Source organism: Lissotriton vulgaris, chromosome 2_1, assembly GCF_964263255.1.
Source record: "Lissotriton vulgaris chromosome 2_1, aLisVul1.2, whole genome shotgun sequence".
Taxonomy (NCBI): domain Eukaryota; kingdom Metazoa; phylum Chordata; class Amphibia; order Caudata; family Salamandridae; genus Lissotriton; species Lissotriton vulgaris.
Window position 1 is genome coordinate 1,457,016,001 of NC_141687.1, and position 24,732 is coordinate 1,457,040,732.

A 24,732-nucleotide genomic window follows, 5' to 3' on the forward strand; every position below is an offset into this window, starting at 1 on the left:
AGAAGAATAAAATTAGGGTTTACATTTAGAGGACGGAGAAGGGTTAGGGTTGTCTGTTGTTAAAAATAAAGAGACACTGTTGCGAAAAAGAGACTTTTGTTGATAAAAAGAACTTTACAAACCGAGAAGAAAACAAGGCAAGCTAAGGACTGAACTGATAAACTTTTTCGCAAGGGAAAGAGTCACGCTGTTTTGACAACATGGAGAACGGCAACCCAAACAGAAAAGCTAGATGTATAGTAGGTACACTTATAGCGATAGTGATATTTCTCATAATTACAGTAGTGACAATATCATACATAGTAGGACATGAAACCGATAAAGAAATAGCAGATGTAAAAATTGTAACGACTTTGAAACCTGCTCTGGAGGGAAAGAAGGAGGAGAGCAATGTTATACGTGAAAAGGCGTTACTAGCAGATGAAGTTCGTAGATTACATGTAGATGAGTCACAGGGAAACTTTAGGTCAAACGCATATGCTAAACTATTATACGAATATATCGATGCCATGGAGGCCAAGGATTGCTACGTTTGTATGCAATTGCCGGCTTCTGTAGACGAGGGCATCCGATATCATCATCTCCCATTGACTTATGGGATAACATGTAGCTTACTGCTTAGTATATTTTATGGTAGAGAAGGATTCGAGTACTACTTTTCAAATTATGATTCGGTACTGCCTGAAGTTCCGAATTATAAGCAAATGAATAAGTGGGACTATTACAAAAAGGAGGATAGACTAGCAAAGTTCTTTCTTCCTTGGGATACGTTAGATACATCATATGCACGCAGAAATAATCTGACTTGCAAAGTGTCAGAGGTAGAAAAGAAGTTTATAGGACAAGTAGATGATCGATACAGAAGGCAGAACATTTTAAAAATGTCAGGACAGTGGAAAACTGATTGGACCGAAGAAGAGAAGGCACATAAAAAGAAAGGTAGCAATGGTCCAATAGCACTGGATAGAACGCAGAAAGGAAAGTTATGTTTAACTCAAAGCAGGACATATTATGAGAGTGAATTCGTAGGTGAAGTGAATTGTGAGCATGCTTTTAAGTTAGAGTATTATACGAAAGATTTTATGAAAGGGATGCAGGCTATTCCTAATGTATATTTTGTATGTGGGAGAAATGCCTATGTAAAACTGCCTGACAATTGGTATGGTTCATGTTACTTGGCAATTGTCTTCCCCAAAATATACCATGCAAAGGATTTAGCGATAATAGAAAGAAAGGCTTCGACAAGAATGAAAAGGGAAGTAGGAGATGCAGAAGTAGTAGGAGACGTATTTGGAGCGATGTTTCCTATGTTAGGTTTAATACTTAACGATGTTAAGATCAGGAGACTAGCTACAGTCGTAGATAGATTATCTGCAAGTACTGCAAGATCATTAATGCTAATAGAAGGTGAGATGCAATCGATTAGAGCAATGGTTCTTCAGAATCGACTTGCTCTTGATGTAATATTAGCAAAAGAAGGCGGAGTTTGTAAATCTTTGAAGGTTCAGGAATGTTGTACTTATATTCCTGATAATTCAAAACCACTTGAGAAGGTTATAAGAAACATTACACAGATTCACCAAGAAATCGAAGATTTGACAAAAATAAATGTTTGGGAAAAAGTAGGTAATGGAGTAGGAAAAGTTGGGAGTTGGTTTGCTAACCTTGGCAAAAGTATTATATGGTATATATTAAAACCTGTATTAATAGTATTAATTTGCATAATCTCATTGTTAGGATTTGTGAAACTATATAAATGGTATAAGACGAACCGGTTACAAAGATCGATGAAAGAACAAGAAAGGAGATTAGCTGCTTTACAAGATCAACAGTATAAAAGTTTGAGAGCACTTGAAATGATGAAAAGAGGAAATGATGTAACTAGTTCTGTATAAAGGGTTGTATTCAAATTGCTTTTAGTGATGACTCCTAAAAGTCATCAAAGGGGGGAACTGAGAGAGCGCAATTTGAATATAAAGTATATCGTAGCCATATTTAGATGTATATGTTATAAACGTAGGAATGAAATGCATATCGTAATGTGAAGTTGATGACTATAGCATAAAGTCAATTAAAGTGATATTATGGTATAGGAAACGTAAATGTATTTACACGTTAAACATGCATTAGATTTAGAAGGCTCGTATACGTAGTGGGCTAATGTAGAAATGCCTACGAACAGTAGAACGTGCAGAGTAGAATTCATGTACGTGTGTAGCTTTAAATGCAGAAACGGCGAGAAATGTAACATGAAGAAACGTGCAGAGAGCATACATAACGAAGTAACCAATGAGAATAAAGTTGTATTCTATGAGATTTATATTCTATGTATTAAGGTTTATATTCTACGAAATTGTATTTTAGCTAAGATCTATTCACATATGAACGAAGTATTTGGTAGATACGATTGTATATAAATGTATGTTAAAGGTTATATTGTGGAGAAGAAGTTTGTAGGAATGCTAGAAGAATTTAGGTCATTTGTGATTATAACCTGAATGACCAAGGGTTCGCAAGAGTGTAGTCCAATGTATGTAATTTAGTGGGCTCACAGGAGTCGTGAATAGTCTTCACATGAAGGTGCGAGCCGAAGAGTCTAGCATTTGTTAGATTTAAGGTGACAAATGTCGAACGAAGTTTATTGCCTAAACATGAGAGGAGGCGATTGGAATTTGAGCTTTGTTTTGAATGACCATTCACAGGATCTAGTAAGGTCAGAGAAAGAGTTGTAATGTTAAGGTCTTGTTTAAGGTTATCTGACTTTGGATGAAAGTGTCAACTAAAAGTCGCCAACGAGAAGATGAAGATGACATCTAAGGAGAAGGGTCAACCTAACGGACGACGCGAGGAGATGAAGCAATGGAAAGAGCCAGAAACTGACATCATCGGGGAAAGTCCGTGGTGGGCGTCAAGGGGCGTTTCACCCACACTGTGATTGTGTATTTTAGGGACAGCACCCCGGGGAGGAGGTAGCAATGAGCAATTGGAGATTAGGAACAGCGAGGTGAATTGCTCAGAGCGAAGGCAAGGGTAGATGCCTTGAGCAGATGCGCTGAGAGAGATCAGAGCGCAAGGGAGCAGTAGGCCGAGGACCCTTAGAAGAGCGGATGGGTAGGCAGAGAGGGTACTGTTTCTTAAACTTAAGTTACCTTTAGAGGCTAAGAGAGTTTGAACTTCTTTGGAAGTCAAACTGCTGACACCTTTTTAGGGAAGAAACTTGCGAAGTAGGGATGTCACCTAGTATAGAGTAGGGACAGATTTAACTTGATTATTTTCTCTTTCTGTAGATGACGCAAAGGAACCACTTCACATCGGAACTTTAAATTGCTGATTTGGAACTGATTTTATGCTTTGTATACACTGAGATTTATCCTGAAGGGATTTTAAATTGCATTCAGATTTGACTTTATATAAAAATACTTAAACTTTATCAGTTGTAAGTGGTTCTTCAGAGTGGCGTCATTTAATGGGGTTTAACTAAACCTATGTGGGAGTTGTCTTTTACTCAACGACAGATATTAGCGGTCCAAAATTAACGAATGAGATAGATTATTAATTTGATCATAAATTGATACCAAAATCTCATTCCCCGCAATATCAATTTACATTCTTTGTTAAAGCACTTCTGGTGCTTCAAGCATTTTTATTCCATGTGAACAGAAGACAAATTCTAATGGGGGTGCTTATCAGTTATCAACCACTCACCTCCCCTTCCCTCCACCGTCAGAGTAAAGGGAAGACATCATTATTATCGATCTGCACAGGGGACGGAGCACACAGGCCCATTAATATTCGTCTTGCCTTCTTTAAAACTTAAATATACGAGCGCCTATCGACTCCTGTGACTCGAAACTAAAATATCGAAGAACCTCGAGTTTTGGGGCTTGAACTGGGTGGTTATATGAGAACTGCACTGCTATGGATTGGTGAGTGCGAGTATGGAGCTATTGGTTGCTCAATCTTTCCCTCTACAAACGCTGCATGTTCCACTGCGTATTTCCAGACCCGTGAGTACACTGAGGTGGTCAAACTTGGCACCTAATACCAAAAATGCCAAAAGGCTCTTTCATGAAAATGTTCTCTCCTGTAAGTGCTACGCCTTCCTGACATCGCAATGACGCTTTAGCTGATTGCTGGGCCAGCAGGGAGTAGAGACAAGAGGAGATCGACGGATTCGACGTAGAGGGGTCCCTCTTCTGAGAATAATTTTGAAGTATTTGTAGGTCAGTCTCAGATTAAATCCAGGCCAGAGTGTGATGTGCACGTCATTCTGGCCTTAGTGAGCATGGTTATTGCTATGCCATATTTCTTTGCACCAAGCACTTTAAGTTGCTTCACTTTGAATCTTTTTCATTAGCGTGACTTGGGTATCGTTTATATGATTTATCTGTCTCTTACAGGAAAATGTATAACACATGAGTGATGCCCCCATTTTTTTTTATAACTGAAAGAGAAGGCAATACGTTAGGGGGGACAGCATGGGGAAGAATGTACTGAAGGAGAGTTGGTTTGGGGATTTAGATGTGCGGCAAGTACTGGCAGACAGTGTTGTTGATATGAGTCACAGTATTATATTCATGAAGTTGATGAAATTGATTTTGTGTGTCAGCTGTACAGATTTATTACCGGGTCTTCAGTGGTGCCTAGCAATCTTTAAGCATTCTCTTGTGACTGTGACAACCAACAATTTCCATTGATAAGGTGGCTGGACGGTGCAAATGTTAGGGTCAAAGACAGTAGCTATAAAGATGGCTGAGTAAGCTGAGTGCTAGCTATCAACATGCAAGAAACGAGTTCCTATTTCATCAGCCTTTTGTACTAAGAGGATTAACCATTGACTTAAGTATTAATAATGATACATGTTACTTTAGGTTCTCATAAACAGCAAACCTAAGACATGGAAAGTACATTATTAAAAGAAACTGAGGCCCTCTTTAAAAAATGGCATAAAGCACCTCTAAATCTTATATTATCGGGAGAATTAACCTTATTAAAATGAACATTCTGCCAAAATTTTCATACTTATTCAGATGTATACCTCTGAAATTAAACAGTCTTTTTCAGAAAACTAGATGGCATATTGGGCAGCTTCATTTGGGGTTATAAAAAGAACCGAAGAGCACTCTCCTCTCTGACACTCCCATTTAATTCTAATTCAGATAAAATTGTAATTATTTGTGTAAATCCTTCCTGTATTATATTTTATTTGCCCGTCTGAGTTCTGATTATTATTTACAAGTTTTGCTAAACTGCTTTTTGTAATAATTCTATAGACACTGGAAGTTATGTACAGCAAAATGTTGATTATTCTGTTCAAATCTGCCTGTGATACCCACTAATAAAAACGTTTTTTTTTAAAAAAAGAGGAACGTACATTATCGTTACTACTACACAACACATCAGTTTGGCCCTGACCACGCACCATTAAATATGGCACTTTATTTTAATGAGTACATTTCCCTCATCTGTCTTGTTTGAATTGTCTTCTCCCACGTTTCCTTCTAGTTCCTCCTCAGCTAGTTACTCCACCTCGGAATCAGATTGTGACACAGGGACGCACCGTGATCTTCCACTGTGAAACGAAAGGAAACCCCCCACCAGTCGTGTTCTGGCAGAAGGAAGGCAGCCAGGTATGTGTATTTCAAGTCTATAAAGTTCTTAACCTTATTCAAAGAACATTTTGGAAGACACTTGTGCTTTTTTCTCATGTGTGATTAAAGCAGAAACTGTATTAATGAGGTTGCAATTGGATAAGGCGATTTACTTATGCAGTAGCATTTAGAGGTCCTCAATCACCAAAATTAAATTTACTTTCACACTTCCTTTTCAAACTTTTGTGCCCACAATTGGTGGTTCTCACAGCTACATTTGATAATCAACATTTACATTTTCAAACTATTTTCTTTAAAAAATTAATAATAATTTAAGTCTAGCGAGACAGTGAATATTGTGTGCATATCTGAGTCAGATGTAAAGTATTTCTCTCTTTTTAAAAAGTTGCTCCATTCGATTGCCTCGGGAGTTTGGTTTAATAAAAAACAAGATTTGCTGAGTGGCTGCATGAAACATGGTGGCTGCTCGGCAAACTTTCAGTGGTGGCTCTTTTAAAGACACTGAGATCTCCGCCAGGACAGCAGAGATCTCTAAATATGGTGGGCAGTTGTCTACAATGGTAGCCTAGGTAGGCCACCCACCAAACTCCAACTTGGGCCCTCAGTTTTAATTAATTTAGTTACAGCCACCCTAGATGTTCCTGTTATTCCACAAAATGTAGACAAAATAGATTAAATAGGCATACATCTATATTAGACTGCGTGAAAATAAAGGATTGCCAACAAGAATATGATAATAAAGGCTTTAATAATTTTATCAACTTCCAGTTTGAAACATCATAAAAAATGTACTGGAGACCAGTGATCAAATATGGAGCTTATATTTCTTTTTATACCAATCAAAGTGATTTTAAATTTTATCTTGAATGGCAGCATTTGTTAAGCGCAGAATACACACAAAAGGTGATGGTAGGAATGCTTGCGATTTGTCTGACCACTGGCAATCGATTGGGGTTGCATACCCTGAACCAAAACACAAGCAACCCAGGACCGGTTTCACCCTAGTCATGGACTCATCAGCCAGGCACAGCTTGGTTCAAGTTACACAGTGAGCATAGGACCCTTGTCTGGACATACCAATGCCACTTAGGGCGGTACATGAAACACACAAAACCTGGATCCTAACTGAGGTGGCATGGTGAGCAAAAGAACGATGGGTTGGGATGATACCCAAGTGGAGTGAATAGAATGTCGGAGAGCTGAGAAGTGTTGTAGAGTGGAGTAGACTTTAATAGAGTTTAGCGTCTTAGAGCGAAGGTTTGTTGAGTGAAGTAGAGTGGCCTAGAGTGAAGTGGCATAAAATGCAGTGGTACAAAATAGATTGGCTTTGAGTGCAGTGGCCCAGAATGCATTATTATTATTATTATTATGTTTCTTATATAGCGCCTGAATCGACCCCCGAAGGGGTATCTCCGCGCTTGCCTTGGGAACCCGTCCTGGCTTTTCCCTGTGAGATAGCCCCTACAGGGCATCCCCAAGGTGAAAGCCAGGCATCCCGCCGCGGGGGGGGGGGCGTTGTGGAGATTAAGCAATCTTAATGCCCAGAGTTGCAGAGTGTTAACCCATGATTAGGTCAGGCACCGAAGCGAGAATTATCGAGTCCATGGACATTTGAGCTCAAGACCCTGCCGCGTCGGGAATTGAACCCTGGTCCCGGGTCTGACCTCTGCTTCAGGGTCTGCCTGCTCTAACCAGTGAGCGGATTTGAGTAAAGTGGTGTGGAGTGCAGTGACTAGAGAAGAGTGGTGTAGAGTGCAGTGGGGTAGAGTAGAGTGATGCAGCATAGAATGCAGTGGCTTAGAGTGCTGTGGCATACAGTAGATTGCTTCAGAATAAAGTGGAGTAGTGCTGGAGAGAGTGGAGCAATGCAAGGAAGAGTGCAGAGGTGTAGAGTAGATGACAGAGTAGAGTGGCATGGTGTGGAAAAGAGTGCAGTGGTGTTGAGTGCATTGGTGCAGAATATAGTGGTGTGGAGTGCAGTGGTGCAGAATAGATTAAAGTGGCTTGGAGTGAATCAGAGTGTAGTGGCGAAGGGTGCATTGGCGAGAGTGCAGTAGAGTGACATAGAATTGAGTGGTGCAGAGTAGATTTGTGCAGAGAGCAGTGGAGTGGAGTATAGTGGTGCAGAGTAGAATGTGCTAGGCTTAGGTCAAGTTGTGATTAATTCTGATGGTGAGATTTATACTTTTGTAGCCTCTACATAGGTCTTATTGGCTGTATGGTGTTGTTATTTTTAAATTGTGTGCTATTTTGTCTATATCAATCAATCAATCAATCATAACACTTGTATAGCGCGCTACTCACCCGGCAAGGTCTCAAGGCGCTTGGAGGAAGGGGACTGCTATTGCTCGAACAGCCAGGTCTTGAGTTGTCTCCTGAAGGCGAGATGATCCTGGGTCAGCCGAAGATGCATGGGTTGAGAGTTCCATGTCTTGGCTGCCAGGTAGGAGAAGGATCTGCCACCAGCGGTGGCTCTTCGGATGTGTGGTACGGCGGCGAGGGCGAGGCTTGTTGATCGTAGCTGGCGAGTGGGCGTGTAGAAGGTCAGGCGGTCGTTGAGGTACTTGGGGCCCAGGTCGTGGAGAGATTTGTGTGCGTGGGTGAGGAGCCTGAACGTGATCGTCTTGCTGACTGGGAGCCAGCGCAGGTCCTTCAGGTGGCCGGAGATGTGGCTGTGTCGGGGGATGTTCAGGATGAGTCGGGCGGAGGCGTTCTGGATGCGTTGGAGTCTTTTCTGTAGCTTGGCTATGGTTCCGGCGTAGAGGGCGTTTCCGTAATCCAGTCGGCTGGTGACGAGTGCTTGGGTGACCGTCTTCCTGGTTTTGGTCGGGATCCATCGGTAGATCTTGCGGAGCATGCGTAGGGTGTTGAAGCATGATGAGGAGACGGCGTTGACTTGTCTGGTCATCGAGAGGGAGGAGTCCAGGATGAAGCCCAGGTTGCGTGCGTGGTCTGTTGGCTTGGGGGTGGCGCCCAGGGCGGGGGGCCACCAGGAGTCGTCCCAGGCGGAGGGCGATGGTCCCAGGACGAGGACTTCCGTCTTGTCTGAGTTCAGTTTCAGGCGGCTGTTCTTCATCCATTCGGCGACTACTTTCTTCCCTTCGTGTAGGTTCGTTCTGGCGGTGGCGGGGTCTCTGGTGAGGGAGAGGATCAGTTGGGTGTCGTCGGTGTAGGAGATGATGTTGAGGTTGTGCTGGCGTGCGATGGCTGCAAGTGGTCTCATGTAGATGTTGAAGAGGGTGGGGCTGAGTGATGATGACTTCGGTGGCTTCGGATTGAAACGGGGGGAGGCGGACTCTCTGAGTTCTTCCGGTGAGGAATGAATTGATCCACTCCAGTGCCTTCTGTTGGATACCTATGTTGCTGAGGCGTTGCACTAGGGTGCGGTGGCAGACGGTGTCGAACGCTGCAGAGAGGTCCAGGAGAATGAGGGCCGCTGTTTCCCCGTTGTCGAGCAGGGTTCTGATGTCGTCGGTGGCTGCGATGAGGGCAGTCTTGGTGCTGTGGTTGGCTCGAAAGCCAGACTGTGAGGGGTCGAGGGATCCGTTCGTCTCGAGGAAGGCTGCCAGCTGTCTGTTGACGGTCTTCTCGATGACTTTGGCAGGGAAGGGGAGGAGCAAGATGGGGCGAAAGTTCTTGAGGTCGGTGGGGTCAGCTGTTGGTTTCTTCAGAAGGACACTGAGCTCGGCGTGCTTCCAGCTCTCCGGGAAGGTGGCGGTCTTGAAGGAGGCGTTGATGATGTCCCGTAGTTGGGGTGCGATGATGGAGTTGACCTTGTTGAAGACGTGGTGGGGGCTGGGGTCAGTCGGAGATCCGGAGTGGATGGTGTTCATCGTGCGAGCTGTGTCTTAGGTGGTCACCGTGGTCCAGGAGCAGAGGGTGATGGTGGAGGTCATTGGTTCGGTGGTTGGGTGCGTTGAAGGTGCGCCGAAGCTGTTGTGGATGTCGGCGATCTTGCGGTGGAAGAATGAGGCGAGGGAGTCACAGATGTCTTGTGAGGGAGTCATGTTGTTGTTGCCGGTGCTGGGGTTCGAGAACTCCTTGACGATGCTGAAGAGTTCCTTGCTGTCGTGGGCGTTGTTGTCCAGTCGTTCCTTCAGTGATTTCTTCTTGGTAGTGCGGATGAGCTGGTGGTGCTTGCGGGTGGCGTGTTTGAGGGCAGTCATGTTGTCTGTGGTCTGGTCGAGGAGCCAGGCTTTCTCGAGGGTGCAGCAGTTTTTCTTGGAGTCCTTGAGTTCGTCGGTGAACCAGGAGGCTTTCTTGCTTCTGGGTCTGCTGGTAGGGCTCTTTAATGGCGCGAGGTCGTCGGCGCAGTCAGTCAGCCACTTCGTGAGGTTGCGCGCTGCTTCGGTGGGGTCCGTTGTGCTGGCGGGTGGGGTCTGACTGAGGGAGGTGGTGAGCTGTTCGCTATATGCGATGTTTTATTGATGTTTGCATGACTTTTATGGTTTTATTGCAAAAAAACAAAAAGTTTAATAATTGAAAATAATTGAGTGGTGTAGAGGGCAGTGACGTGGAGCGCAATGGTGTAGAGTGGCATAGCCTGCGGTAGTGTAGCATGCAGCGGTACAGTGTGCAGTGGTGCATGGTAGATTGCTATTGATTACAGTGGTGGAGAGTGCAGTGGTATGAAGTGGTGCAGAGAGCAGCGGCATAGAGTAAAGTGGTGCAGAGCACAGTAGAGTGGCGTACAGTGAAATGATGTAAAGCGCAATGGTGTAGAGTGCCACAGTGTGCAGTGGTGTAGAGTGCTGTGGCATAGAGAAGCTGGCATATAGTGCAGTGGCTTAGAGTCCATTGGTTTTTAGTAAAGTGGAGTTGAGTGCATTGCCATAGAGTGCAGTGGTTTTGAGTAGAGTGACATAAAGCTCAGTGTTCCAGAGTAGAGTGGCATCGAGTGGCACAGCATAGAGTGCAATGGTGCAGATTGTAGTGGTTCAGAATGGAGTACAGTGCAGTGGCATAGAGCAGTGGTGTAAATTACATTGTAAAAAGTAGAGTGGTGCAGGGTATAGTGCTAAGGCATAGAGCAGTGGTTCAGAGTGGCTCAGAGTGCATTGGCTTAGATTGGAATGGTGTAGAATAGAATGTTTCAGAGAGGAGTGAAGTGGTGTAGAGTGAAATGATGCACAGTCGAGTGCAGTGGCATCGAATTGTAGCATAGCATGCATTGGTGTAGAGTTGGATGGCAGAGAGTGCAGTATTGCAAAGTAGTGTTGTAGATTAGAGTGGCATAGAATGTGCTAGAGTGGAGTGCAGCCGCATACAGTGGTGCAGAGTAAAATTAAATAGAGTTCAATTGTGAAGAGTAAGGTGGCGGTGAGTGCTGTGGCATAGAGTGGCACAGAGGGGAGTAGAGTGGCATAGAGTGCAGTGTTGTAGAGTAGATTGTTTCAGAGTAAGGTGGTGCAGGGTAGAGGGGAGTGGCACAGAGTAGAGTGCAGTGGCATTAAGTAATGGAGTACAGTAGAGTGGAGTAGAGCGCAGTGGCATAGAGTGATTGTTTCAGAGTGAAGTGTCATTGAGTGGGGTGGTGTAGGGTTGAGTGCAGGGCATAGATTGGTGGCGTAGAGTGCATTGGAGTAGAGTGCAGTGGTATTGAGTTCAGTGGTGCAGAGTAGAGTGCCATAGATGGTCATGGAGTGCTGCAAAGTAGAGCAGGGTAACCTCGACTGGAGTGGAGTGGTGGTTTGGCAAAGAGTGCAGTGGTGCATAGTAGAGTAGGGTAGAGTGAAGGCATTGGGTAGATTGGTGCAGAGTAGAGTAAAGAGGCATAGAGAGCAGTGGCACAGAGTGCACTGTCATAGAGTGCAGTGGTGCACAGTAGATTAGAGTGGTATAGAGTTCAGTGGCAGAGAGTGCAGTGTTGCAGAGTAGAGTGTTGTAGATTACAGTGGCATAAAGTGTGTTACTGTAGAGTGCAGAGGCGTAGAGTGGTGTGGTAAGTTGGCCTGGTATATGATGTCCACTATTCTAGTGGGCACCCCGTATCAGTCCAAACAACCCTTATGGTGATGGTTGTAAAGTCAACCTTATAGACCAGCTATCCTAGTGGTAGCATGCACAAAGCAGTCTTAGGCTAAAACTTCAGAGAGCATGTGAAGCCAGCTGTTTTACCAATAATAATCCCTTGAATATCAAATGAAAGTACACCACACAAGGTATATATCAAATATATAATATGTATTTATTACTAACACAACCCCTCTGCACTCTTTATGAGGTCAGAGTTCGAGATATGTTACAAGTTACTCATTAAGCATACTCAAGTTCAAGTTTCAAAGCTTTATTCGACAGCATTGTCATAAAAGCATTTTCACCCTACTCTATACATAATAAATACTATTCTAATTTACAACAATTAAAATACACATTAAACATAAAGTGCTGTCGGAAACATATTTAAAATGTACAACCGCTTAAAAATAGAAACCTGATGCAAAAAGTGAGTAAAAAATCATCTAAAAACGTTCTGCTAACTTTGAGCACAATTCATTGAGGTAAAGTGCTTGTGCGTATAATCCATGCCCAGGCCAAGTATTTGGCTAGTGCAATGGCGAGACATGGGGAGCAATTTGTTCTTAGGATTCTAAGCGCTTCTTGATGTATTCTAGTCCCTAGATTTCTACATGCAGGTTTTAACCATCTTTGCCATGGAGCCGCATAAAGGGGGCAGGCGAACAGAAAATGTGGAATGTCCTCAACATGATCCTTACAGTGAGCACAGGTGTTAACGTTACCAGGGGACCATTTTAGTGTAGATGCATTAAGCGGTAGACAGCCCACCCTGAACTGAAAATACAACTTTCTGTCCAATGGTTTTGTGATCAAGTCCCAATAATGTTCACAGGTTGGGACTCCAGATACTGGGATGTTAACGCCGAAGGCTGGTTAGATTACAGAACCGAGCTGAGTATCATATCCCAGTACATTTTCTTTACCAAATCCTTGGAGGGAAAAGCTGCAGGGTCGGTAATAGTCCATAAATGGTCAAGATGCAGCTTGTTTAGTAGATTCATGATTTCTTTTAGCCACGTGATTTTATGGAACCGATCAGAGTTGACAATGTCCATGAGTGCAGCAGAGTAGTGGCCCAGTTCAGGCGTAGTCTTTATGCGCCTCCAAAATAATAGTGGGCGCAGCCGAGCCTGGTCCTCGATTTTTTTCCTCCCTACATCATATAGGAGAGGAATAGATGGGGTACTCTGCGGGACGCCAATCAGCCTACGTAAAAATGTATTCTCTGCAACTGTCAACTCATTGATGTTGGCGAACCCCCATAATTCTGCTCCATAAAGACATGCACCAAGAACTTTCATGCTATAAATCTCCATAACAGGTTGGATAGGTTTTGTCAATGAAGATTTATGCTTCAGAGCTATGGCCCCTGACAACTGATTGAACTTTAAAACCACGGAAACAATATGCGATTTCCACTTCATGTTCCCCTGCAGATTAATACACAAGTATGTGAAGGCATCCACCTCTTCTAGAACGGCCCCATTAAAATACATAGCCCCCTTAAACGACTTAGCAGGGTTCATATTCAGTATTTAGTTCCAAACCCCTAATCCTACAAAAGTCCCCAAAGGCGTTAATTGTCTTTTGTAGCCCACTAGGCGTTCGCGATATCAGCAGGGTATCATCCGCGAACATGAGTACCGGGACCCGCACCCCATCTAAGATAGGGGCATCGGTTGGTGATTTCCTAAGATGGTCCACTACTCCATTGATATAAAGAGAGAATAAGGTGGGGGCCAGGACACATCCCTGTCTCACCCCACGCTCTACGGGGAAGGGATCAGTGACTTCCCCCTGTGTCCCCCATCTAATCTTGGCGTAGTTGCCCTCATACATACGCACTAGTAATGACAATAGTTCAGGGCTAATTCCAAGTTCACCTAGCACATTCCATAGTTTTTGCCGCGGAACTAGGCCAAATGCCTGTTTTAAGTCTACAAAGACAGCAAACAATGGGCCATCTGCTAGGGTGACATTTTTCCAATACAGGGTTAGAAAGTGGAAAACCTGGTCAATGGAGCTGGTTAGGGGGCGAAAACCAGCTTGGTATGGCGAGAGGACTCAATTTTCATCTATCCAGTCTTGTATTTTATTTTGAATCATTCTACCCATCAATTTTTGCGCTGAATCGATAAGGCTGATGGGTCTGTAATTAGATGGTAGGGCCTTATCTCCTTTTTTGAAGACTGGAATGATCTCTGCGCCTTTCCACGAGGCCGGTATTGCTGCTCCTTGTGCTATAGAGTTTGCGAGCCAGGCAAAGTACAGGCACCAATTATCCCGGTCCGATAAAAATACGTCGGCCGGTATGCCATCAATGCCCGGTGCCCTCCCTCTTGTCACCCCGTCCAGTGCTATACTTACATCGTTTTTTGTAAATACTTCCTCTTTGTAGAATACTGTGGGCGGGGTAGGTTGACACTCAAGGGGCATTGTACAGGAATATTGCGGCTTAAAGAAGTCAACCCAACATTCTTTTGCCACATGGTTTTTTGGGCATTCAGCTATTCCACCCCTATCCTATTTTATAATTGACCAAAATTCTTTTTGTTGTTTAGCTGCACAAGCATTCTTTAGTTCCTGCCACTGACTTTCATCCCACGTTCGTTTTGCCCTAATCTGGGCTTTTCTGTACTCGTCCCTAGCCTTCAGGACTTCTCCTCTATTTTTACTTCTTAATACCACGCTTAGATTCTGTCTCGCCCTTCTGCAGGCTTGATCATACCATCCTGCCATTTTCAAAGGATACACACCCTTTTTCTGCTTGGCTTCCTTTAAAAAGAACCCCTGTATCTTTAAGAAGAATTTGTTATGTGCCTCTTCAATTAATTTATAAAAATCAGTGTCATTGCATCGGTCCTGCAAACCACTCACTTCGTTTGCACCACCGCTTTTAAATCTTGCAGTTTTTCAGGCATATCTAACAGTGCAGCCCACTTTATATGGCGTAGATTGTTAGTGGAGATTAGATCCAGGGGAAGGAAACCCATACCCAAGCCTGGCACTGTTACCCCGTGATTTAATTGGAAGAGCAAGCACAACGGGTTATGGTCGCTCTCCACTCTAGGGGTGACCCTCATGTCCCTGACCCTGTTCCAGATTCTGACATCTACAAGGATGTAAATGTAAATGTAAATGTAAATATATTGGCATTTATATAGCGCACTACTTACCCGTAGGGTCCCAAGGCGCTTCGACCGCTGCGAAACCCTTCCTGGCTTCCCTGAGAGATGGTCCCTTAATGGGTATCTCCAGGGTGAGACCAGGCATCCCCGGCGGTCTGGTGGGGCCTTTAGTGAAGATGAGGCAAGCTAATGCCCAGAGTTGCCGAGTGTGATCGCTGATCAGAGTGGGCACCGAGGCGAGAGAATTATCGAGTCCGCTGACCCTGGTCCAGAAACCTGCCGCGCCGGGAATCGAACCCTGGTCCCGGGCCGTCCTCTGCTCTCGGGTCTGCCGCCTCTAACCAGTGAGCCACACTACCTCAGGGCTACTTGCCCTGAGGTTGTCAAAAGTAGGAGCACCATGTAGGTCTGAAAGAGTGCGTCCATTTGCAGCCCTCAGCCCCCTGGCTAAGCACATGATCTTCAATTGAACGGCTGCCTCAGACCACTTCTTTATCGGGGGTAAGTCTAGCTGCGGTATTCCCCATTTGGCATCCTCTTCTTGGGAAAGTTCACTATCTTCAGGACCCAAGGGTTCAAATGTGGTATTCACATCACCCTCCACCATGATTGTAATGTGCTGTGGCAGGGCTTCCATGTTGTTATCTAGTGCTGTTACCACATCTGAACCTTTACCCCCAGGAACTCCCCTGGCATAAATGTTAAAAAGGGCCATCTCAGAACCATCCCCCCAAGTAATCACAACTGATAGTATGTCGCAATTATTCACGGGCCTTACTCTTGTGGTGCATTGTAGAGATTGCCGTACCCATATAATTAGCCCCCCTGATGGACGCCCCTTGGGGTTCTTTTTTGCAGGAATAAAAAAGTTTAGAAACCCTTGCCGATGGACAGGGAGCACTGCCCAGGTTTCCTGTAACATGATTATATCATGGAGCTGAATGAACTCCCCCCATTCTGGGGACTCTAGTTTGCTCGAAATTCCCGCCAGGTTCCATGATAGGAGTTGGAGGCCCTCATTAGCTAAGCCAACCCTCTCTTCTGGTGACAACAAATTTTGGCTACAAAGAGGATATTGTAAATTAAGTGGAGGGCTACACGCCCTACGGTCATTGGGACCGCTGGCAGCAGAGGCTAAGTACCTAGCTGGGCCATGCACCACCTTACCCCGAGAGTGTTTACTCCCTTCTACTGGTTTGATAGCAGGTAGAGGGATGAATTTAGGTACTCTCCTCTCTACAATGACAGTCTCTCCAGATGGAATGTTGGCTGTGCGATCCATCAAGTCACTCTCCCTCTCATGCAGTCAATCACACTCGTTTAGGCCTGATAGGGCTGAGAATCTGTTCTCCAAGGGCATACCCCAGCTACTTTTGGCGTCAGAAGGCTTTCCTCTCCGTACCACAGTGTTCCATTTCGTTCTCAGCACAGAAGGATTAAGCTTATTACCTCTCCTTGCATAGAAGAAGTCCAAAGTTAGTGGGACTATCTCTGTGGATCTACGCTGTGGGGGATATATATTAGTCAGGACATTTGGCAACACCTCTGGATCGGAGAAGTGTAATATCACACAGTCCCCTCAGAATTTTTTGTTAGTTCCCCCGATCTACTCTACTCTTCTAGCCTTTACCACCTCTTGGGCCAGTTGATCCATACCCCCCGGGGAAAAAGCCATATTTCGCAAAAGCCAGTGATTTATTTATCAGAGAAGATGAATTCTCTATGTGCCCAGGTTCCAGATGAGGGACATTGGCTACGACCAATACTAGTGGCGAGGCCTCGACGATCAATTCTACTGGGCCCTTTTCTATATTACACTCTTCAGATCTATCCCTTCTCTCCAACCCTTCAGAAGCCCCGCTTTCACCCAGTCCTCCCGGATTCCCCCCTCCAAGAGCATTACCCAGCGTGGAATTAAGGGGGATGTTAACCAAGGGTTCTAGCCTGTGGGGTGTCTGGGTTTCTTTTGTCTCGACTCTCAGGATCTCCTGTCTAGGGGGATTTTCCTTTTCCTGGGTTGCTTTATCCAGGAGCCCCCCTAGTCTAATTACCTCTTCGGTTAGGTAGTCAATTTTGGTCAGGAAGGGTTTAGTTATGTTCTTAATTTTAATTTCTAGGGCGCTTACCAGCTTCTTGAATTGATCATCGTCCGGCGTTACCTTCCCTTCAGTAATATCCCTTTCATCTTCTCTACTCTTTTTACCTGGGGAGATGTCAAGACGTTTTTTGCCTGAGCGGAGCCCGCCCCTCTTTGGCAGATTTTTGTCCCCCCCTCCTTAGTACCTCTAGGGGCTGGAACCGGTACTGGGGGCTCATCTTCTAATAGTATGATTACTTCATCTGGTATAGCATCAGCATCTACCTCAGCTAGGACCGCTACTAGCTGTGTTAGAGAGATATTCTCCTGGGATGGCTGATGGAGTACCTCGCTACTAGTGAGATCAGATGTAACAAGGGGCAAAGTTTCTAATGATGGTGTTTGGGGGGTTAAACTCAGGCCCAGGGAAGATCTCCTATCGTTATTTATTTTGGCGACAACTTGGACGAGATAATTGTCAAGTGTATTAACAGTTTGGGGTGTTTTAGGTTTTGACATTTTCAATAGATATTTCACTATGTTACCACAGTTATAACCCTTAAATGTAGCAGTAGGGATAACTTTTTGTCAAAAGTCGAACAGATATTACGAAATATGCTTAATAGTGGTGGAGACTCACAGATGAAGAGTTGGGCAGAGTCCCTGGCCCAGTCCAGTACCGGCCAGTCCCGGACTGTCACAGACTGTCCCGCCCTTGTCCCGGGCTTAGCCCGGGCGCTCCTGCGCGCGACTCGCGGGGCGAGAGGGCGGACTGTCCTTAAATGGCGCCTCCGGGCGCTCTCTGCGCGTCACAAGCGCGCCACCCCAGAGGCTGCTGGGGGATGTGGTGCTGCGGGGCTGGGAGTCTCCCGGCGCTCCCGCTCTGCCAAGGGTAGATGCAACCTGGTGCAGCCGCCGCCGTTTACCTCACGGCTCCGCTGACCCCAGAAGTCAGGACAATCAGGGCTGGGACCTCCGAGCTGATAGCAGGCCAAAAACAAGTAAGTAGTTCGCACCCCAATCATTAAGCATACTATAATTTGCACAAATACAATTCTGCCCTAGGGGCCTCACGAACCATATACTAAGTAAGTGGTGTAAGAACCACTTCAGGAATAGTGAATAGGCCTAGGGCCTAGAGAATCGCTGGGGCTACACTGGACAACCAAAGGTTAGGAAGTAGGAGTCCCACAGGATGCGTGTACAGTATCTAAACACATGCGAGTTGCCATAGAATTAGAATGGGAACGTAAAAGTTACAAAGTAGTAGATTTCGAACACTTCCGGATGGAGCACGGGAAAGCCCTGTTAAACTAGGACACTTGGATAGGTAATACCCATGGGAAGCTGGGTGCATAGGTGTTCTTTTGTGTCCGGTTTCGTCGCTGAATCCTATGGAGAGCTGCAAGAAAGTGCTGCAGGCGACCAGGAGGAAAGTGTCCGGGTGGATCCAAGGGTGGATTGGAGTTGAGAAGATCCTGAAAACAGAGGGGGCAGAGTCTGGGTCACTAGCCAGTGACCAGGAAGGATCCAGGAAGGAACCAGGCGATGTAGAGATGCAATCAGGTGAAGAGGTAAAGTTTGTCTCTGCAGCCACGTGGACCAGGAGGCATCGACGGCAACCAGGCGCTGGATACGAGCTGTCCCACAAAGGATGTAGGTGACTGCGGTGTTGGTATCTGGATTGGACCCAACAAGCCTTGGTAACCACAACCCACACAGGAAGTGAAGATGGGCTTCTGTTCAGACCAGCAAGGTCTGGGGTGCTTCTCCTTCACAGGGAAGCTGGAGCAACCAGGCAAGCATTGTAGATTTGAAGATTCGTCTTCGTAGGGCTCACTAGCCAACGGGCTAGAAACCGGGAAGACACGTCGAGCTGAAAAGCAGGAGCGGGCCCCACGCGGCAATCGTGGAGTGTGGAGGGCTGAGCTTCGGTGCAAATGCTTCTCGGGTCTCGGGCTTCTCAAACCCCAATGCACAACTTCGAGGGTACCTCTGAAGCTGTATGGTTAGCAAAAAGCAAGTAGTCCAGGATGTCCGGTCCCACGTCTCTCGTGTCCGCAACGGGTCTCCGCTTTGCTGTGGATGTGGATCGGAGTCGGAGAAGTCCAGTTCCTGAGTCCCTGAGTCTTCGGGTTCCGGCAGGAGCGTCGACAAAGCACACTGGCAAGTTACTGGTGGTGCCTGTTTGCACAGGATGGTCACTCCTTGACCACAAGGAAGATGTCTTTAGTCTTCCAGTCGATATGGAACCTCAAAGGTCCAAGAGTTTGTTTCAGAGTTTCTTTCCAGGATAATCTAATGTCTCTAGACACAGCTCCTATCTTTATACGAAACTAAGGGGCTGGATTACCTGCTAGGTCCCTCCTATGGGTGGAACCTGAGAAGGGGGTGGTTACACCCCTTTCTCTTTGTCCAGTTTCGCGCCAGAGCTGGGGCTGGAGTGCCCCAGAAACTGGTTTGAACCGGGCTATGCATGGAGCACCTTGTGTGCCCCAGGCAGTGTCTGGAAAAGCATCTTTACATTGAACCCACCCTGCCCCAATCCACTACAGGCTGTTTGGGGAGGTGGACAATAGGAAACCTATTGTCCAGGCCTCCCTTGCTGGAGTTTCGTCCAGCTGCATGAGGTCAGACTTGTGTCTGTGGCAGCAGCATCCATTTTGTGATGCTGAGGCTCGGTTTAACTTGAACCGAGTTAAGCAGCAACTACATGTCTTCTCCCTCTAGAAGGGGAGAATGCTATCCCCGCCGCCAGGACTGGCGGGGGGGGGGGGTAGTATTCCAAAATGTTTGACATCTCACACGACATGTTTTGATAAAGCCAAACCAAAGTTAGCATTAACCGCGAGGATTATAATGCACTTAAGAGTATATGGTATGGCTATATCGTAGAACAGCTATAAGGACATGGTTCCGAAAGCTGCAGATGGGCTCAGCTCATGATTGTCAAGGCCTGCCTTAGGAGTGACTTATAGGTATATATGTGTCTATATATAAGGGTAGATATAGGAATACTATATCTAAGCAAGGGGTGATTACACCACTTTGCCCAAGCTGAGTGATCAGCCTGTGGTGTCAGTTTGGATGGCCAAGCAGGGGTGACATAATTCATGCTGCAGCCTCTGGTAGGCCTTGGATACACTTATGCCCTGGGTACCTATGGTACACTATACAGGGGCACACAAAGGTGACCCAATCCCAATTTGATATGTACCTAAAGTACATGGAGTCTATTTTATAGTGAGGGCAGATAGCCTGGGGCCCTGAGTAGCAGGGTCCCGGGCCAAATAATTCGAAAACCAGCTAAACACTAGGCAAACAGTTGGGGTAACCATATAGTCAGATATCCAACTTCCTACAAGTGGTGCATAGTAAAGGGATGTAGAATGCAGTGGCGGAGAGCAGAGTGCAGTGGCACAGAGTAGATTGTTGTAAAGTTTATTGGTGAACAGTGCTGTGGCTGAGAGTAGACTTGCATAGAGTGCAGAGGCATAGAGTGTATTGGTTTTGAGTAAAGTGATGTAGAGTTCATTGAAGTTGAGTGCAGTGGTGTTGAGTGCAGATGCATAGAATAGAGTGGCATGAAATGGAGTGGCACAGGGTAGATTACAGTAGCATAGAGTGAAGTGGCAGAGAGTGGAATGGCAGATAGTGGAGTAGAGGGATGTGTAGGGTGCAGTGTCGTAGAGTGCAGTGGTCCAAAGTAGATTAGAGTGGCTTATAGAGGAGATGCAAAGAAAGAAGTAGCGTAGAGTGGAGCAATGCAGACTATAATGGTGTACAGTGTAGTGGCATACACTGCATTGGCATAGAGTGTAGTAGAGTGGTATAGAGTAGAGAGGTGCATAGTGGAGTTCATTGGTACAGAGAAGAGTGGCATAGAGTTCAGTGGCAGTGCAGTGTTGCAAAGTAGAGTGGCGTAGAGTGAAGTGGTGTACAGTGGAGTGGTGCATGGTAGAGTGCAGTAGCATAGAGTGGAGGGATCCAGAGTGTAGTGGCGTAGAGTGCATTGGTGTAGAGCGGCATAGAGTAGGGTGGTGCAGAGTAGAGTGCAGTGGCGTAGAGTGCAGTTGCATAGAGGAAAGTGGCTTGGAGTTCAGTGGAAAAGAGCGCAGTGTGTTGTAGAGTGCAGTGGTGTACACAAGAATGGCATGGAGTGCAGTTGCACAGTGGTGCAGACTAGAGTGGCATAGAAAGCATTGATGTTGAGTACAATGGTGTATAGTGCATTGGCTTATAGTGGAGTGATGTAAAGTGCTGCAGAGAGAGCAGTGGTGCAGAGAATATTGGCATAGAGTGCATTGGTTGAGTAAAGTGGTGTAGAGTGCAGCTGCTCAGAGTAGAGTGGACGGGTGCAGAGTTGAGTGGCACAGAGTGGAGTGACACCGGATGGAGTGATGCACGGTAAGGTACTATGGTGTGGAGTAGAGTGGCATAGAGAGCGGAGCGAAATAGAGTGGTGTAGAGTGGATTGGCATGGAGTATACTGCTGTACAGTTGTGTCGTGCAGAGTAGAGTGCATTGGCATAGAGTAGAGTGGTGCAGAGTAGAGTGCATTGGTGTAGGATGCAGTGGCAGCGAGTGCAGTGTTGCAGAGTGGAGTGGTGTAGAGTGCAGTAGTGCATAGTAGACTAGTGTGGAGTAGAGTGCATTGGCATACAGTAGAGTAGAGTAGAGAAGAGAGGAGTAGAGTGAAGTGGCATAGAGTGGAGTGGTGCAAGGGTGAGTTCAGTGATGCAGTTTGGAGTGGAGTGGTGTCGAGTAGACTGCAGTGGTGTGGAGTGGGGTAAAGTGAAGTATACTTTGTGTGGTAGCGTACTGCCATTACAGACAGCACATCTTCAATTGAAATGACTATTACATTCGGACAGACAAACAGTTTTACTGATAAGAGATACAGTGCAAGTCACATTGGGACTCATGATTTTATAAGGAAACTCAGCTTTTGTCCTCTTTGCTCTTCATGATCAGGTAACTCCTAAGTTATTTGAGGTATCCTTATAATGCATGGTAAAGAGTATTTCATTTAATGCACACCTGCTATTACAAGTGTCAGAACAAATGCCCACGGTGCAATTATGAAAACAGTAGTGAAGAACATAAAAGAACAGGTAAATGTACAACCAGAATTCTTCAAATGAAGCACATTTACTCACTAACTGATATCACAATTACAATTGGAATCCGTTAATAAAGCAATGTGCATACTTAATGTACACACATGAATTTGGATTTTGTTAATGTAAACTCTAAAGAACATTATTATTTTCAAGTTTCCCAAAATAAACAGTGGACCAGCAACTGCTTGCCCAGAACTCTCTCAGATTCACACTTTCTTGATGGGAAAAAAAAAGTGTTGTTGAATATGTGATGATGGGCTCATGCCTTCCGTGGATGGTTTGTGTTTAAATGAGCTCGTACAGACTCAGAAATATCAACTTGAAAAATATTGGCAAGGTAGGATATTTAAAGTTGATATTTTAGTACCAACCTGTAAATAATCCATCATCGACCTCACTCTAAATGGTTGCAATAGTTGCATTCTATTTCGGCAAACGTCTGTGCACCTTTTTCATCTACTTAGTACAAATTATATGCTTTTAGGCTTGTGTACAGTTAGCATGACCGCTGCATGTAGAGCAGAGGGCTTCAAACTTTTGGATGCCGAGACCCCCCCTGTCACCATTTTGAGGCGTAAGGACCCCCTCCTGACAAAAACTTCTAAACCTGTAGGCAGGGCTATTAGAATTATGAGACAGGGGAGGACCAAATTACGCGACAGGCTTGACAAAATTGTGTGGGAAGAAAATGTAAGTAATATTATGTGATGCCACGTATTTTGGGATAGCATTGCTTCTTTATTTTGACATTTTTTACACACAGTAACACTGAGGAAAGATTTTACCCCATCAGTACCCGTTTATAACCAAAATACAGCAATTAACATCAGAAAGATTTCTAGTCAACCTTTGAGAAGAGCCTTCAACTCCACAGGAATACGTGCTGCCACATTAGATGCTCACCGGGCCCTGGCCAGGAGAAGCAGGGGTCCCTTGAAAACCTGGAGGTTTTGTGCAGAGTTAAGCAGTTTACCCATGCAGCTTTCCTCTCACCCCCTCTCTTCCACCCCTCTCTCCTCTCCTAACCCTGGATCCCTCTCTCACTTTGCAGGCCATTTTCTTTCACCCCTTTTTACAACTTCTGAACTCTCCCCATTCAACCTCTCACTTCACCTTTAATCAACTCTTGCCATTCTCTATTTTCACTGCCCTCATCTCTAAAAGTCTCTCACATTTATCTCATGGCCTCTCTGGCCCCGTCACCACCTGTGACCCTCAGCACTTCTCATTCACCTCGTCTCTCCATTCAAATATTTGTCTATTTGTATCTTATACCTCTCTAGTCCCCCCATTCAACTTTCACATCTCCCCTTTGTTCTAACAGAAGCCCTCACCTTTGGCTCACACCCACTTCTTGCGTGTCCACACTTCTCTTCGGCAATTCACATTTCTCCTCATCTTCAATCGAATTCTCTCACTCCCTTGCTGTCCTCTCTCATCCTCATCTCTCCTCACCAAGCATACGGGCCGGACCCGTATGCTCCTCTCGGCCTGTGCCACTCTGCTTATTGTTCCCAATTTCAAGAAGCTATGAGTTGTCTGTCTCGCTGTTTTGGTGCAGGCTGTGCAGTTATGGAACTTGCACCCTCCTTTGCTTTGCTCCACCAAGAATCTATTATCCTTTAGGAAGATATAAAAAATGTTCTCTATGCTCTGTAGGTTAACCCATTTGGCTGGTTCTCCTTCTCCTTTTGTGTTTCTCATTTGTCTACATTCAGCAGATGGTTATTAGCCCCAGGACATATTTTGGTAACAGTAGCGCACTACAAATGTAAATAATAATAATAGCCAGAAGAAGGGGAGTCACTAGATCAGAAATTCGGAGGCGACTAACACTCCCAGCCAGGACTAGTCCTAACACTGGTCGTACACGGTGCAAGAGTCTTTTTTGGTGCCCCATCCCCGTTTCCTCCTACTCCATGAATTCCTTCACTGCCACTCACCAACAATGCACCTCATCTCTCAATAGCACCTTTCTGACAAACATTTCATTTTTTATAGCGCTACTCATAGTTTACTCACACTCAGTTCTGTGATCTTCATGGTAAACGTTCTTTGTAGCAGGCACATTAACCCTCTGCATACTGTGTGGGTGACAAGAGTGCCCATGTGAGTGCACGGTGAGCGATGCAACAGTGTGAGATTAGGGTAAGAGGAGTGACTGCAGGGTGAGTGAGGTGGCGTATGAATTTGGGTGCGGAGGCAAGTTCAGAATGGGACGAATGAAGTATGATTACTGATGGGCTTGTTTGAGTGAGTTGCATACTGAGCAGTGAGAGGGACAGGTGAGTGAAGTGTCACAGGAGTGCAGGATGAGTAGTGTACTCGTGCGATTGCAGGGTGAGGTATAGGGTGAACAGCGCAAGTGCATTGTGAGTGCAGAGTGATCACTGTGAGTGCAGGGTGGGTGAGTGCATGGTCATCAGTGTGAGTGCAGGGTGATCAGTGTGAGTGCAGGGTGAGCCTGAAAGTGAAGGGCGAGAATGAGGAGTGAGTTGTCTAAATGCAGGGTGCATTCCCAGACACTTGAAGTAACTCATCATGTTATTGACGGCGGCGTAGGGTTTAAGATCTAAGTTAAACTATTGCGGCATTAATCAAGGGTGGAGGAAATAAATATTGTGCTGATCCTGCAACAAACTTACAGTCCTATGGTTAGGGTTGCCAGCAGATTATTTTGATGGCCCAGTCGGTACAAAATTAAGCAGTCACCTAAAGCTGTATTTTCAGCACTTATCTGTGCATACTTTGAACAGCAAATATATAGAAAGCAC

At 45.4% G+C, this 24,732-nt stretch overlaps 1 protein-coding gene across 1 annotated transcript in view; it reads left to right on the forward strand.

Moving 5' to 3' along the window:
* LOC147732751 (roundabout homolog 2-like) overlaps positions 1 to 24,732 on the forward strand; it is a 1,033,034-nt gene that overhangs the window by 484,035 nt on the left and 524,267 nt on the right. Inside the window, exon 7 of the mRNA XM_086957318.1 lies at positions 5,506 to 5,630. Coding sequence (XP_086813444.1) covers positions 5,506 to 5,630 — 125 coding nt within the window. The remainder of the gene's footprint in view (positions 1 to 5,505; positions 5,631 to 24,732) is intronic.